This window comes from Aphelocoma coerulescens, chromosome 5, assembly GCF_041296385.1.
Source record: "Aphelocoma coerulescens isolate FSJ_1873_10779 chromosome 5, UR_Acoe_1.0, whole genome shotgun sequence".
Classification (NCBI taxonomy): domain Eukaryota; kingdom Metazoa; phylum Chordata; class Aves; order Passeriformes; family Corvidae; genus Aphelocoma; species Aphelocoma coerulescens.
The window spans coordinates 18,636,686-18,653,539 of NC_091019.1; the positions used below are offsets into that span (position 1 = coordinate 18,636,686).

At 44.8% G+C, this 16,854-nt stretch overlaps 1 protein-coding gene across 4 annotated transcripts in view; it reads left to right on the forward strand.

Moving 5' to 3' along the window:
- Positions 1-237: 237 nt before the first annotated feature.
- OSBPL5 (oxysterol binding protein like 5) overlaps positions 238-16,854 on the forward strand; it is a 157,669-nt gene continuing 141,052 nt past the window's right edge. For 2 of the 4 annotated variants that reach the window (XM_069016918.1, XM_069016919.1), the window contains exons 1-2: positions 1,063-1,148; positions 1,441-1,621. In XM_069016918.1, the coding sequence (XP_068873019.1) occupies positions 1,571-1,621 (51 nt within the window). In that variant the 5' untranslated portion in view covers positions 1,063-1,148; positions 1,441-1,570. Of the gene's footprint in view, positions 492-952; positions 1,149-1,440; positions 1,622-16,854 lie in introns of those variants that run through there. The other 2 variants (XM_069016920.1, XM_069016922.1) reach the window with 2 other exon arrangements.

Sequence of the window (16,854 nt, forward strand, 5' to 3'; positions counted from 1 at the left end):
CCTTCATGTGATTTTGGTTTCAGAAAGTTTGGGTGCCTTTTAACTCTGCTACCCTTTTCCCATGGAGATGAAGGCAGTGTGAAGTCCTGCTTGGCTTCCTGTTTTTGGTCCAGTGCTGAACCGTGGGACCCACAGAGTGAAGGCGAGAGGAAGCAGCAGTTAAATGCGTGTGGCTGGGTCCTTTTCTGCCGTGATGCTTTACCAGATACCCTGCTGCCTGTAAAGTCATGCCTCCCCCGAAGGGCAGGCAGGCTGCGGCCAGGGATGCGATGATTGGACTGTCCTCCTCGTCTGGAGGAGCTTAGGGGTCCGTGCTTGCCATGGGATTGATTTTTCGCTCTGGATGCACAGGCGAAGCTGGGAGCGTGCCCAGCTGCGTGTCAGGGCTGCATATTGCATGGGCGCCTTTGAGCCACGGCGTCGGCGTGTGGCTGGATGCTGAGACAAACTGCTCCTGCAGCTGCAGGGCTTCGCCGTGGTGATTCCCCCAGGTTGGCTTTTCTCCATTATCTTGCGCGTGGCGTCAGTGAACCCCAGGGATGGCTTGCTGCCTGCTGGCCGGGGGGTCCGCCTGATTCTTGTTTAGGAGGTTGGTGGTTTTGCTTTATTTACTCTGCCTTGGCTTCAGGCTCTCCCTGTGCCGAGAAGAAAGAAACAAACTGCGGGGAGTGTGGGGGGAATAACAAACCGAAGGGAGCCGAGCTCCGGCCGGGAGAGGCCGGGGAGCTCCCCGGGGGCGCTCCCGCGGGGAGCCGAGCACCGCGCCAGCTCCGCGCCGCGCCGATCCCGCCCGGATTTTGCACGTTTCCTTTCCTTTCCTTCCTTTTTTTTTTTTTTTTTTTCCCTCCCCTCCGTTTTTATTTTTTCTCCCTCTATTTTTCTTCTCCATTCCCCCCTCTCTTCCCTCCCTCTCTCCCTAGCGTGGTTGGATCAGTCTTTTGGTATTTCCTGCCGCCGCCTCCCCCGAGCAGCTGTCCGGCCGCGGCCCGGCGCTGCGCGCTTTCCGTGCCGCCGGGGGAGCGAGCGGCTCGGCGGGGCCCACGCGTGTCCCCGCTCCCGTCCCACGCGTGTCCCGGCGATGCGGCGGCGGCGGCGGGGAGCGGCGTGCTGAGGGCGGCACCGCGCGGGGGCTCGGCCGCCCCGGCCAGGTAAGACGCGCCGGGCTTCCCCCCTGCCCCCAAAAGCCACGTCCTCCCCCGAACCCCCCAAAGCCATCCTCCCCGAAATACTCTATAAAAGCATAAACCACCCCCCGCCCTAAATTATCCCAATAAAGCCATTCCCCCGCCTCCCATGCTAGCTGTTCTGCTTGTACCCCGCGCTGCCTATTTTTAAGTGTAACGTGGTACCCCAGCGTCGTCTTGCGAGCGGCGTGATTTTGGTGAGGGCCTGAGCGCTGGGAGGGTAACCCTGCCGCCTCTGCCCGTGCTTTGTGCCCAGGTTGTGCGTCGCCGTTTCTACGTGTGCCTTTTGGGGTTTGGCGATGGGAGCTGTGGGGTGACCCCCCTGCCCCCCGACATCTCGGCATGGCAGGGCTGGGGGGCCAGCAAGAGGCCGATGTGGCGTGTGGATGGCGTGCTGTCAAGGAGACCTGATTTCTTTAGACATGTGGGAATATCTGGTAGGTGGAACGCATTTTTAATGTACTTCTTCCAGCATGGTGAGGAACTAGTAAGGAGACCGCACTGTTACTAATTGGCTGCATTTAATTGACAATAGTAATTACCTTTCCTATAGGCGCTTTGACAGATACCACAGTGGAGACCAGAAGCATCGCTATCTAAAAACCAGATTTTGGAAACCTGCATTTGGAAATGCTTTTAGCTTGCACTAAGTGAAGCAAGGCAGTGTTCCTAGAGAAATAAAAATATAAGCACGTGCAACTGTCTGCTGGATCAGAAACCATATTTTTCAAGTGCTATGCAAACCTAAAGTGTTGTAGTGTGAAACAATTGTTTAACATAAGTGAGGGGGAAAGTTCTTTAAACTGCGTAGTCACCTCATTTCATCCAGCTGCAGCAGTATCTTTGTTGTCAAAATATTCCTTCCCCCTCCTTGCACTGATGTACGAGATAACAACAGTATTCAGCAATGTCTGTACAGCAGAGAACAGCCACTACATTGGATGTGTCCCCAGCTGCCACCTTTCCTCCTTGGCAGCAAATTTCCAAAGAGGTGTGAGTGGGGAGGGAGAGACAGAAGCCTCAAGCCAGGCTTTGTGTGTGGTAAGTTCTCTTGCCAGAAGAGAAGAATGGGTGTTCTCGGCTGGGCAGCTCCTAGTGGGATGGTAGGTGACCCTGGGAGTGTCCCCATCCCGGCAGGGCAAGCAACGGGACAGCTGAGCTGGGCTGAAAGGGCGTAGGGGCAGCAGGGGAGTCAGTTTCAGCTCCAGGGGTTACTTTGTGGCACTACTGATGGAGGTACAGACAGCAGTTCTCTGATTCCAGGGAGAAAATGCAGGCCATAGTCCTGCCCACCGCCTATTTTGGTTTGAAGTGGACAAAGCGAACCTAAGGAATGATTTAATCATGGTGATGCATGAAAGTAACTGAAAAACGGATTTACTGCTCTAATCTTTTCATGGTGCTTAATTTAATTTTCATGTGCCTTATTGCAACACTGATTCATCAGGTGAGTGGGAGGGAGGCTTGTACAGTACAGGTGGTTCAGTTTCCATTGCTGGATTAGATATTTAGCAAGGTGCTTTCTTGGCTACAGCAGGAGCAAAATGGCTCTCTGTCTGATACAGTGCTGTGGTTTGGAACCCAGGATATCTCTAGGGAAAGGCCATTCCTATAATCTGTAATGTGCAGTGTTTGAAATCAGTGTGCTGTGCTCAGAGCAAAACTGAGACCCGACTAATTCTTACTATGTTCATAGATCATAAAAATTTTGGTTAACGCTAATCGGAATTGGGTTAGACTCACTTCATGTCCAAGAGAGCTGTTATCTGCTGGAGGCAATTTTGAGATTGTCAGTGTTGCCAGTGCTGAAGGTCTTCTAGTGCTGGATCTGGGGCTGAAGAGGTAAAAATGAAACTGCCCTGAAGTGTGTCAGCAGGGCCCTGCTGCTTCCGAGCTGCGGAGCACAGGCCTCCCTGTGCAACTGCACAGGTTTGTGCTATTTGATCTCCTGTTTTATTTGGGGGAAAAGCTGCATTTAGTGTTTTTTCTCCTGACCTCCCTGCCTTTGGAGCATTAATAGCACAGTGTTTTCTCAACCAGAAAGGCTGCTCCTCACGCCTCCACTCCTCAACATGAGATGTCTCTGGCAGCACTTTGTAGGTGTTTGTGCATGCCTGCTGTGGTTACTAAGGTAAAGGAAACACAAGAAGCAGCTCAGGGAATGGGAACAATCCAAATGGCAAATACACGCGAGTTTGGGCAGGAATGACGGTGACCTGCTCTGCCAGCATGTCTCAGTGTGGGTCTGGGCTTGCTCACTCCTCATGCAGACTCCTGACTGTCATTGTGTTTATGCTGTGCTTTGGAGCACCAGGCGTCTGAGACAGAGCAAACTCCTCCCAGGTGCTGCTCAGCCCTCATTTTGGAGCTGTGTGGTTGTGGTGCATTTAATTGTGCAGGGCTGTGTCCAAATCACACGTTCTGCCTTCATCCCAGCTCCTCCCCACCACTGTGGCTCTTTCTGGTCATGCAATGAAAGAGGAAGGAGACAACCATCCTGAAAAACACCCTTTTGATAAGTAGCTGCTGAGCCTCTGTGGAGGACTAAGGAGCAGTGTACAAACTGCCCAGGTTTCCACATTTTTTAATTATTGAAATACTCTTTCTCTGCTCAAGGCGTGGGAGTGTTGTGCTTGCATCAGGTAGCTCTAGGAACTGTATATGCATCTGTGTAATACAAAAAGATCAAGGGACAAGAAGGGAATATTCTGCAAAATTGGAAGCAGCTAACAGCAGGCTAGTAAGAGTTACCTGTAAATGGTTTCTGTCCGTCACAGAAGGGGAGTGATGTGAAAAGGGGATTTATTTTTTTTTTTAGGTTAGAATAGTCCAGCTGCTTGTGTGGTGGTGCTTTTTAATTTCTCTCAAGCTGCAAAAAAACCATGGGCATATCCCTTGTTCTTTAGTCTCAGAGTTTGTAGAGCTACAGTTGAAATTGTGCCATTTTTTCCTTTGCACTCCTTTCAGATTGAAGGATTTATAGGTGTATAAATTAAAGTCTGAATTGAAAAGGCTCAGTTCTCCTCTTTGTTTAATAAACAGCCAGCTGTATACCTGGGCTTTCTTTTTGCAATGTGTCACTGAGGTCTGTGCTCTGTTCCAATATCAATAACTTTACCATGCTGGCAATCTTCTTGATAGTAGTTTTTCTATGTGTTTTGTTAAACTCCATGCCAAGCTTCAACTTACTGGGAATTGACTGCAGGGCTTTATGAGTTTGAGTGTTTTGGCAACCCAGTTTGCATGATTATAGCATCAAAGAAAAATTAACCCGCTAAAGGCAAGAGAGAAATACTCACATCCTTAATAAACTGGGACGTGTGCAGCTCTCCTTGGGGGGGGGGGGGGGGGGGGGAATCAACATGGAGCCTGCCTGCTTCATCCTATCTAATCTGTCAGTGAATCAATCAATGTGAAATTGTACCCCCAAGGAATAATGTAATAGCTATTTTGTGTGTATTCCCAAACTGGAATGCTACTGTAGTAGAGTCCTGAAGGGTGTGCTGTCTAAATCGATCAGCAGAGGCCGAGATAAAAGCAGACGTGCTGCTTATCTATCAGATGTGGCAGAGAGGCATCGAGGGATGAAATGTCTCGTTCTGTGTTGAGTGGAAAGCTTAAATGTGAACTTGGTCCTTCTGCATCCCAGCACTTCAGGCACAAAAGCTGTGTCCTGCTAGCTGTCCTTCAGTTTTCTCTCGGCAAAATCATGAGATTGCTCTAAAAAGCACTTTAATTGTCATGCTAATGAATTTTGTTCCAGACAACTGTTGTAGTGTCATTGTTCCTTCCGACCTGCAGTACTGCAGAAACAGCTTGGCTTTTGTTATCTGTGTTGTTTGATGCCAGTTAAGAGTGCAAAGCCTATGCTAGGATTGCTTTGTTGAATTGATTTGCTCTTTTCTCAGATAAAAATGATGGGGAATTCTCTCCTCGAAGCAATATATAGCCACGTCCCAGTAAGGAGACGAAGGGAATTCTACTCCATTGCAGGTGTCGGTAACTGTTGATCATTGTGAGTAATCTTGGCAGAATGAAAAGAACCATTTAATTTTTTTTTGTTATTGTTTTGATATTTTTGTACTTTCTCTTTTTGGTATGACTTCAGCATCAGGAGAGAATCACTTTTATGTAGTAGTAGGAGGTCACCAAGGCTTTTATACACTTTATCAAACATTGCACAGCTCATTTGGGGAGCTGCTGCTGGCTCATCTGTAAAACCCCTGAAATGTGAATGTGAAATTGCCACTGGAATTAATGCTCTGTCAGGGTGATTATTCTGGCAAGCTCCTGGCATGGATGCAAATAAATGAGATTTCCATTTTATAAGATGAATCTTTCTGTCTTTTCTTGCTGTGTTGCCTCGAAAAAGAACCTCATGCACTGCTGCAAGCCTGACAGTTGCTGATACAGTGAATTATTTTTTTTTCCCTTACCCTACTAAGGAAAGTAATCTGGATTTGCAGATCATTTCATGACCTTTTCTTTCATATGTGGGTCAAAGACAGTTCAGGTCTAAGCAATTTTTTTTTTTTTTTTGTAAATTTGTAAATCCTTACTTGACTATGAAGGCTTTCAGTGAGCACTGAATGCACCCTACAAATTACAGTGCTAGTGGGCAAGGCAGTAATTTAAACTGCCTTCCATGGAGTTCTGTTATTGTCAGTCTAGAGCAGGACACAGGTGTGTTAGATATGAAATACACAGTCTTTGTATTTTACAGTTTCCTTTGTAGTAATTTCCTTCTTTCCATTTTAACATGTCATTTGGCCCAGCCTCCTTGTCTTGCTCTGACTTTGTAACCTTTCTCATTGAAGAGGAGATCTAATTTGATAAGAATGTGTATAATCATGTATAAGATTGTTTTGTTTTAATTCAGGTTCAGTGGATGCAAATGAGGCCCAATTTCTTGGTTGTTGAGGAGGTTTTGTGGGGTTGGGGGTTTTGGTTTGGTTTGGTTGTTTTGGGGTTTTTTTGACTGACGAGCCACCCAGGCTTTGTTGCCTGTAATCAAACTGCTGTTACTGCCTGCATTTCTCTCTGGACTCCAGGTCATGGGATGCACCTTGGCACACCTGCACTCATTTTTTAATACCTGCACTCATTTATTCATACACCTATGCATTGCAGTAGACTTGGGGAGCTCCACTTGTGGACAGGGCTGGAGGCTGTGTAAACCAAGCCTAGACTGTCAGGCATCTAACCTAGTTTTTCCCAAGCTGGTGTTCAAGTTCTGGCTTGTGGAATCCCTCAGCGTAGGTGCTGAAAGCTTTCTTTTCCAAGGGGGTGAGGTGTGCTGAGAAGCTGGGTGATCCCCTAGCCATGAGTATATCTGAGAAGTGTAGTGTAGGGTCTCTCATTTCTGAGTACCCTGAGAAGGTATATGGCCAGGGTGTGTCAATCACCTTTCCACGCCTTTTTCATCCTCTCTCTGCCTGGATTATGTGTTCTTTGGTGTCAAGGTCTCTTATTGTAAATTCACACAATATTTAGTGCAGCATTGTCTTGGATTCTGCTGGGCTGTTCTGCAATATAAATAAAAATAATCTCATTATGTAAGCAAGATGCTGAATAACTTGTCTAAATGAGCTAAGACAGTGGGTGCAACAGTGGAACTTTTATTCTCTTTGAACAGGTGCATCCCCATGAGGAAATAAAAGGTAGGTAGGGACCAAGTTGAGAAATATTGAGCAACAACAGGCTGTGACTCAGAAGCAATTTAACCATATTAATTCCCACAGCACTAAAGGTTCCTTTTCCCAGAAATGCACAATATGCTGTATATCTGTGCCATAAAGCTGTTGTCAGCTGACATCACTGTGTTAACATAAGACTTGCTGTTACCCACAAGATGCACAGTTAGCAGAGAGCAGTTACAGTGCTGGCTGCTAATTATTGCTAATGTTCCTCCAGTTGTTGAAAAACAATATATTAAAGATGTCTCCTGCTTAATATTTTATGCCTGATGGCTGGTATGCTTGTGTTAAAAATAATGCTTCTAGTATCACTCCAAGTATTATCAAGCCAGCATTTGATTTATTTAGAAGAACACAGAACAACCATTTACCAAAAGGCTCTCTTGAGTACCTGTTGTAGATGCTTTGTATTTTTATTTTTTTTCAGAGTAGCAGTGTGGAAATTTATGGCTTTTGGTTTTTGTTTATCATGACCCTCTCAAAGTCTGTGTGTTTTCCCATTGACTTCATGGCAGCCAATTCTTTTTATCCTGTATGTCTCTTGCAGAAATCAGATTAATGATGCATCATTAGCCAGAGAGAGCTTTTGCTGAAAGCACACAAAGGCAATAATTTGCCTTGTGATTTTATAAAATGCAGATTTTTTCCCCCTCATATTAGAAAAGAAAACTGTTGGGGTGAAGGAAAGTGAACAGAGAATTGGTGCTCGAGTACTATCTCTGCACTGCGAGAGGGACGCTGTGATATCATTAATGAGATTCACCCATTTTCCCTTGGAGATGTGGTATTGAATTTAGAAATAGAATTTGAACAATTTTCCACTGAACACCTCACTTTTCTGCTCACTGAATAGCTACAAACCCTTATTGTTTAATAGCTAGCTTCACTTTTAACTGATAGAGTTTCATAGAGGTAAGATAATAGCTCTGAAAAAGTAAGACTTTTTCTAGACACTATTTAATTTACTGTAATTATATTAAGTGCTAAATTGAAGGAGGCTTTTCTAGTTAAGATGAGGGTAATGAATAGTTGTGCATTATTACCGTAGCCATGATGGGGGAAGGCAGAAGTGATTTAAGTTTTGCTCAAGACAGATAGAAAGAAAACCTGCCCCAATGTGGTCCTTAATAATTTATTTTCCCCTCTATTGCTGACTGCCAGGTTTTGCTAGAAGAGTTTTCTGCCCTTTGTACCTCAGGGATGCAGCAGTTCATGAAAGGAAACAGCAGGCACTCCAAGTGAAAATGACTGTGGAAATAGCGTGAAGAAGCAGATTGCACCCTCCAGCCAAGCCTGAAGCTACACAAGCAGGGGCACACACAGCAAATGCCATTGCAGCTCTGAAGGCACTGCAGTGGAGCATGGCTCCCCGGAGGCTCTGCTCCCTCCGTGCTTTGCCCACACTGCAGAGAAAGCCGTGGTTTGCTGCTCTTTTCTGCTTGGAGCAAGTTGCAACATCTTGAGTCCCTGGGCAGGTTGAGTGGGTGCACCCCAGCTCTCCGTGCCATCCGCCAGCACCCGCCTCTGCTGCTCTTCCCATGCTGGAGCTGCGGCAGCTGGTGCTGTTGCTTCCCTCTGCCCCCCTTGTTTGAGAGCCTGAGCAGATCACAAGGTAGGTGTGCAGTTGTGTACCCCATGTAAAAACACACCAGCTCACTGTCTTGGCATATTTGATGCAATTGAGAATGGCATCTTTTATTTTTAAGGTGGAGCTGCTGTAAGCACAACCTGTCTCTCCATGTGGATGAAAGTGATTTATTTGGGGCAGGCTTTCACTGCGTCTTTGGAAGTTGATGCTGTCCAAGGGGAAAACCAAAATATATTCCCTCGTATATTCACCTCTGTACCCTAGGGTCCGAGACACCACTTCTGTGCAGTATTTCTTTCTGTCCTGGTAGGACTCCTGCTAAGATGATCCACAGGGACTTATCCCATACAAGCATTTATCTCCTGGGAGTTGCACTCGGGCCATGCTCTTACCTCTCAAAGTCTATCAAGAGTACATGTGATTGTACTTGACACTTGTGATCTGGGCTAGATGTGAAACCCTGGGGAAAGGCAGTGTGTGAATTATTTAATCTCTTGAGCATTTCAGGCCCCTGTATAAAAAGCATTAAGTAATATGGGGCTTTTTCTTGCTTTAAGAAAAGGGCTGTGTCAGCCTTGCTTAAACTCTCAGAAAGCTGAGTACTTTGAGCACTAAACTTCATACCATTGTTCTAAATTCATTGGAGTGCAATTACGAGGGACCAGTGTAAACAGTGTTTGCTCCCAGGAGGACCAGAAATATTCCTGATAAACCTTCTGTTTTCTTCCCTTCTCTCCCTCCTTCCCTTCTCCAGTATTTTGGTTCTTCTGGATTGAGACAGGTCAAGGCAATGCAAGTAGGATAATTTTGTGGTCAGGGCATTTGGCTTTGAAATCAGGAGATCAGTGTTAGTTCCTGCTTCCATCACAGACCTCCTGTAGCTGTGGGGAGATTGCTTGCACCTCTGTGCCTCTGTCTGCACCAGAAAAATAACAAAGTAAGTTTTGGGGTTGGGTTTTATTTATTTTCCTGTGTTGGCCTACAGGGCTCTGTTATGAGGGCAGGCAGAGGGTCTGATCTCCTCTTGGGGCTATTTGGCATTGTCTGCTGGCTCAGATCCAGCCAGAGTATGCTTGTTTACTCTCTGGATAAAGCTACTAGGAAGCCTTCAGGTACAGCTTCTTTCTTTATTTTCACTACCATTCTTTTGTCATGCTTTTTGCTTTCATTTAACGTCAAAATTAAATGGTGAGTTAAGTAGTGTAGCTTTTAATAATGTGTGGAAAATGAGCTGAGCTGCATGCATAGATGGTGCCCATAGGAAGCCTGGAATTATTCCGTAGTGTTTTTAATGGGCAGTCCTACTGCGCTGTGAGCTGTTGGCTCCGTGAGGCTGTCTTAGATGAGCTACAGATGAGGCTCCCAGTACTGTAAATATCTGAGCCACTTAGCTTTGAGTACCAGGAAATGAAACGGCACATGAAATAATAAAAAGGTTTTATTTTACTGAAGTCTGTAAAACAGTATTTTCTTCAGGCTGATTTGGAAGTGGACCTTAGAAGAGTTAAGTGGAGAAGAAATGCAGTGTTTGGGGCTGGAAATGTTTAACAAGCAGCACGAGCTGCCCGTCGCTGGCTGCTCTGCTGCTTGATTACAGCGCAGTGAGGTGCAGGGCTCGGGCAGCTGGAGAAAGGCTCTGCAATGCTTGGCGTGGTCATCTCCTAAGTTGCTTATCTGGTGAGAAAGTGGGCTCAGGTAGGAAGGCTGGAGTTTGCTTTCTGGACAATGCAGCTTTTCTTTGCATCCTGGATTTTAAAGCCAGATGTATCAGTCCTATCCCAGTCATTTCACTTTGCATCTGCCAGGATTTTAGCCTGGGATTCTTAAATCTAGTACTTTCTGGTTGAGTTACAGCATTTTCCTAAGGCAGGTAGTACCTTTAAATTTCTGTTGGTGATTCTTTTGTGCTCTTCAGAAATGTGTGCAAATGGTAGTTTTCTTTACAGCAAAAGATATGTGCTTTCTCTCTAAATCTGGCATTTTTCTGCCTTCTTTTTTTCCAGCTTTCTGACATCTTTTCCCTCTAAGTTATTGCAGGCTATGATCAGGTGATCCCTTAAATGTCTTTGATTAGTTAAGTAGGTTGAACATCTTAAGTCTCATTGCAGTTGATTTAAGACTTGGAGACAGCCTTATGGTTTTTTGCTGGGTCCTTTCCAATTTTTCATGCTGCCATACTTCAGGTAAGAATGAAGATCACATGTTATGTCAGCAGTCATCTTGCAGCTGTCACATACAGAAGTAAGGCTGCATTCTGGCTCTTGCTCTTTTTCTTCCTTCCCCCCCTTGTTTATGCTTCCAGGAACTGAGCAAGCCCTGTTCACCCACGGTATTGCACTTGGCATGCAGACTCTGTTAGCTATCTATAATTCTTTATAAATCAGAGCTGTTTTGGAAAGCTAAGGTATGTGTCTGGACAGAGAGGAGGGGGTGTTTTGGTCTGGTGTGTGGCAACACAAGGTTATTTATCATAGATTGTGCTCTCCACACTTTAATAATCTGCTGACATTTTGCCAGTAATAAAAAGGTCAAGGAAAAAAAGTTGCTTCCTACAAATCATGGCATTTGATTGTTCTCGTTATTAAACAGAGCATGGTTTCCTTGCAACAAAATTTCAGCCATCCCCAGCTTTGTAGAAGATGAATTACCAGCTGGTACAAATGTATAAAAATGAGAAAGCAGCTTTCTTTTGATACTGCTGGTCCCTATTCCAGTGATTTGTCCTTTCCTGTAGCAAGGTAGGGGGAAGATGCAAGAAAAAAGTGTCCCTTGGATGTTGAATACAGTAGCAGAAAGAAATTATTAGAAGTTGATGCTTGAAAAAAGGAGATATTAAGTTGATTTAAAAGGCCAAAGTCATCCCTATAGTCTAGGGTTCACAAAAAGTTACATATTCCTAATTTTTAGGAATGGCTTTCCGTGTCACCTATTAAGAATGCTGTGTTATGTCCAAAGCACAGTAATTCAGGGAAACACAACATTGTATCCTCTTTTGTTTTGTCCTTTTGCTACAAACTTCCCTATTGATTTTTGTCTCTGAGATGCCTCAGCTTGAAACTGCAGTGCTGTTTTTATTGTAACTCCACGTGGTGCTTTCTGATACAGAGATCACTCTGTTGGAGAAAAGACTCTGGCTTAACTAGAACAGTAGTGGTTGGGCACTGGATAAGCATCAGCAGTCAAGTTGGAGATGCTTGGACGCCATCCCTGATGGGGACCCTGGGTGGATGTGAGGGAGCTCAAAGGGAAAAGGTTACTGTTGGTGGGGGCAGCAGGCCTTGGGGGCAGGTTGGTGAGGGTTAGTGCTGTGAATTAGGGTAGTTTGTTAGTTTGCACAAGAAGCAGCAGAGCTGGTGTATTTTTTTTTTTTTTTTTTACAGAAAATGAACAAAAGTGTCTTGCAGGGGAGTGCCAGCTTGTTTCTCTTGTAGCAGGGCATTTGCTGCTACCCTTCCCTAAAGCACCTCTGTAGATACCAAAGAATGCACGTCTAAAAAAGCTGAATTGTAACAGTTATATGGCCATGGTGGACAGAAGAATTGTGTACTGCAGTTCTTACTGCCAAATTCAAAATGAATTTGAATGTAAATCCTTTCAAAAAGGGTGTGTGTAGAAAGGTCTGTATTAGGGGGATACAGCTTTTGTAGTCTCTGTCAGAGAGAGTCAGTTTTTTTAGGTTTTTAGTCTAATTACATGAAAGTCCAGTGGGCAGAAGCTGCAAATTTAGCTACCCAGGAATTCAGTATTGCTATTAATTGGTGTTGGAAACAAGCCACATCCACCTGAAATAGATTTATTTCAAAAAAATGCTGTTTTGCCATTTGAATTACTTCCGCCAATTGAATTACTTCACTCTCAGGCAACTCGGTGGGTTTTACTTTTTTACAGAGCCTTATAAATGTTGGTCCTGGCCATGTGTGATGCACTGTAAAATGCTGAAATGTGCTGGAGCTGGAACAACCCATTGGCTGTGAGGGGGCTAAAGGACCATTTCCAGCTTCCTGCCATCCCAAGGAACATGGGGAATTGCATTCAGGCCTCCTTTTCTAGTCTTTTGTATTTAAATGTTTTAAAGGGTTGTGCAGGATAACATAGTGTGTTTCTGTCCTTGCTTTGTATCAAACAGACATGCTGCTCCTTTTCACCCAGCAGATGTGTGCAGAGTACCTAAGCAGACTTAAGAGAAAACCCCTGAGGGTTTGTATTTAGCACACAAACTACAAAATCTTCAGCTTTGCCTTTAAAGTAACTTTCTTAGGATGACTTACGTCTGGAGGTCATTCTTTCCTCTCTATGCTCATTTCTACTGTAAGAAAGGATGCAGAAGGTTTCCCATGTGAAAGCATCCGGCACTGCTCTGTTTGGGTTAGTGTACTCATCCTCCTGCTCTCTGGACTGTGTCTCTCACAGAATATACTCATTTCCGCTCCTAAATTCTTTGTTTAATCAGCACTGGCAGGCTGAGAGATAAAGGTGGAAACTTTGAATGAGACTGGAGAAATGGTCCTAATTTTAGGAAGGTTTGAGTTGAACAGGAAGGGAGCAGGTGGGCAGGATGCTCTGGGGCAAACACACGGTGTAATGTGCCTGTGTGCATGCAACAGTCATATCTTCCTTACAAGTCTGTTGAATGGATGTTACATTTCTCATTAATCAGACACCAGTGTTATCCTGGGAATTTCTGTGGCTTGTCTCCACCCCACTTAAAACTGGACTTAATGAGCAGCTTCTGGAAAGCGGGGGGAAAAAGTATGTCATGCCTGCCACTGTTTCCGTTCACAGCTCATTTACTGGGCCTTTTCTTGATATATTCACTAGTTCTTCTTAGACTTTGGAAGGATTGTTTACAAAAGAAATTTATCAGGTTGTGGTTTTTTTCGTAAATGTAATTCAAGGAAATGTCTCCCACTGCTATTTAAAAACTAATATGAAATCAGGCAGTTTTTTGCAGCTATCAGAAGCTGTGTCAATGGCCACAGAAAACAGAGGGAGCCAAGGAAAAAAAGGCATTTGAAACACTATTTTGTTTTCATTCAGATATTTTTAGCTAATGGTGATTTTTTCCTTTATGTGAATTGATGTGTTGTGTCAGTGGTAGAAGCTGCCAGCGTAGATGTCTGTCCCAGGAAAGAGATACCAGTTGACATTGAATAAATTCCAAGGGCTGCTGGATAAAATTATGTTAAGAAATGCTTCAGCAACTCTCCTCATTAGTAGTAATAAAATCCAGATTTAAAATTGCAGCCCCAGTTAAATCAAGGTTTAATTAGTCTTGCAACAACCCACAGCCTTTGCTTTATTTCCACACCTATCTTCTGGCAGCTTCAAACACCCTAGGTAGACATGTTGCTTTGCTTTGTTTGCTGCAGTCCTTCCCAGGAGAAGTGATCCAAATACTTTCAAAGACACCGATCGATTGTTTCCGATCTCTCCTTAGCTTGCAATGGATTTTTTCTTTTTGATTCTATATATCCATTTAAGTCCTGATCTAAATCCCACTGAAGTTATGTTGATAGTGGGGGGACACTGGGGAACGGGCACAGATGGATGATGGGATGAAGTAGGAAATCAAGCTCATGGGTTGTACTCATGGCTTGAATATGTAAAGGCATTATCTTCATACACATTTGGGCTTTCACTGTAGTCCAGTTTTTCTGAGCCTTGCACCTTTCATGGACTGACAGTGTGATGCAGTGTTGGGGACTTGCCATGTTTGTAGGTGAACCAGGACATGCCCTTTACTAGGTGTTCATGGATTTTCCGGTATTCCACACAACAGCTGCTCTGCAACTGTAAAATGATGCAAAATGTGTGTAAAAACAGGGCAGAGGACCTTCCCTGACTCTCCCAGGGCATGCAGAGCACAGGTACCTTGTGCTGAAAATTTTTTTTTCCATGAAGTTTTATTTGCCAAGCCCCCCAGCATGGTATGTATCCAGCACTGTCCCTTCTGGAGCAAGCAAAACTGGGAGCAGTTCTACAGCATCTTTAAAAAAAAATAGCACTAGGGACACACACACAAAAAAATCCTATTCCTTGATGGATAAATGAAGGCAGCCCCAGGACTGACATAATTTGTATGCTTTCCTTTTTCAGTGCTGTCGCTGGGGAAAATAACAGCATGCCTGCTTGCTATCCAGAGATCTGCTGTGCCAAAGCAAATAGTTGGCAGCAAGTGGCAAGCAGAGAAGGCACCAAGGTATTTGATGGATGAGTGTTCCTCCCCCAAGCAGAGAGGAGCATTTGTGAGAAGCTAGTGATATACTGTGGTTGAAATGGCCCATTCACTGGATAAAATTCCCAATCAAGTTGCCCAGGAGAGACTTGAACAGCTGGTGTAGGAGCAGAAATCGCTATAGATAAATCAGGTTGGCATCTAAATGACTGTGGGCCCTGGACAGGCCCTGATACTGTTTTTTCTGTGTGGATGAAGTCAGGGAAGATTTCACTGGGTGATAACTGATGTTTGTTTCCCCCAGCTTCTTGCCTTCCTCTTACAGCTGCCTCAGTTCATTAGAAACAAGATGCTCGGCCTGTTTCACTGCTGTTGAGATTTGGCATTGCAGCAGTGTCCCAAAGTCCTTACCCTGTCCGATCAGGGCAAGGTGCTGCTCAGACAGGTCCCAGAGCTGGTGGTCTGGGACAGTAATAAGCTAGATGGAGAGCTGCAGCATCGCTGTGGGTGAGCGTGGCTGCTGAAGAGCTCTCCAGAAGTGGGAGCAGTTCCAGCTGGCTGTGAGGGTGGAGGCAGGCTCCTGTGTTATAATTACAAAGGCGGGTGTTTAATTGCTGCTGCCTGCTTCAGAGGTGTGCTGTAAATTAAGAAGGTGCTTTACAATAGCAGCATTTAACTTCTTCCTGTCATCTGCTTTCGTTTTAGTTGATCTGGGCTGGGATTTATCAAGGGAGGCTTTCTGAGCTCTGTGAATCCCTTGAAAGAGCGTGGGCACTGGGTTCCTAACTGTCCTGGAGGTGACTTGACGTTCCTAAGGCAGGAAAATCGGGCTCTTCTGCACCTCTGTTTGTGCAAGCCCACATATAAAATCCAGGGACTAGTTGAGCTGATGTGAGAGGAAGCTGGTCCATCTTCTTTGTGTTTCATAAACCGAGGAACATCCTGAGGCTACATGATTGCTGGATGTAAGGGAAGAGGAGGGAGTGTGCAGCTGGAGGGATGTACAGTTCGGTGGGGCATTGAACTGCAGCTCTTTAAAAATTGCTGATGGGAGAGTGGGCAAAATAGTGTCCTATTTTGGGACTGCTAGCTGTTCTTCCAGCTTTTTTTTCCCAAATTTAAATGAGACAGAGACCAATTCAAGGGTGGAGAGACAGATTGCTTATGACTAGGTGTTCAAAATTAAAGCTCTAGTATGTGGGTATAGTCAAAATAGCTGTGACGATGCTTCTCAAAAAGTACCTTGCTCATCCATTTGTTAGCGATAATATTAAAGATTAAGGAAAATTACATCAGTCTTTGAGATCTCGAGGATGTTAGAAATTGTGAAACTCAGCTTAAAAATAGAAACTTTAAGGAGGGGGGTTAAGAAGCCTCCTTTACTGCTGAATTTTTAAAATTCTAGTTTATGTTCCACACACACTTCCAAGCTTTTTTTTTTCCTCCAGCTAGAAAGGCTGGGCTTTTTTCAGGTTTTACTAACAAACAAACATTTTTTTCAAAGCAGTCCCCTGAGGTTTAACAGAAAAAAAATACTGTGAAATTGATTACAGAATGTCAAATCATGGCAGCCCTAGTTGAAACACAAAATAGAGCCAATATCTCTTTAGTATCCTCTTTTGCACACCCAAAAGTGTTAAAGTTTGTAAATAGAAGCTTTAGTGCCAGAGGAAGGCGTTTGTTTGAGCACAGAACAAATTATATTGGACTTAAGTCAAAGATAGTACCATAGATGTATCACAGGCCTCCCCACTGGCACGTGAGCTGTGTGGATATGTGCAGGTAAGAGCAGTGGATATAGGTTTGTCCATAGGAAGAGGTCAGTACTGGCACACTTACTTGTAACGTGGAGGCAAGGTAGCTGTGTGTGCCAGGTGCTCCTCCTGCCCTGCTCTGTTCCCAGGGGCAGGCAGAGTTCATAGCCACGTGCATAAACTGCACCTGGTGCTTGGAGCAGGGCACTTGCAGGTGCTTTTTATACAACTCCATGCTGTGCCTTCCTTCCTTGGCTGTAATTGGCAGGCTTCATTCAGGATAACGCTCTCACCAATTGGTGTGGTGGTAATTAAAGTCACTGTTACGTGTTATAATATTGTGTGTTGTGTACTCTTTGGGGGAAGAAGGGAAAACAGGTGAGGAAATGGCAGCTTTGAAGAAGAGGAGTGGTTGTGCCAATTATCCTGGATGAGCTGTTCAGTGACAGTTAATCCA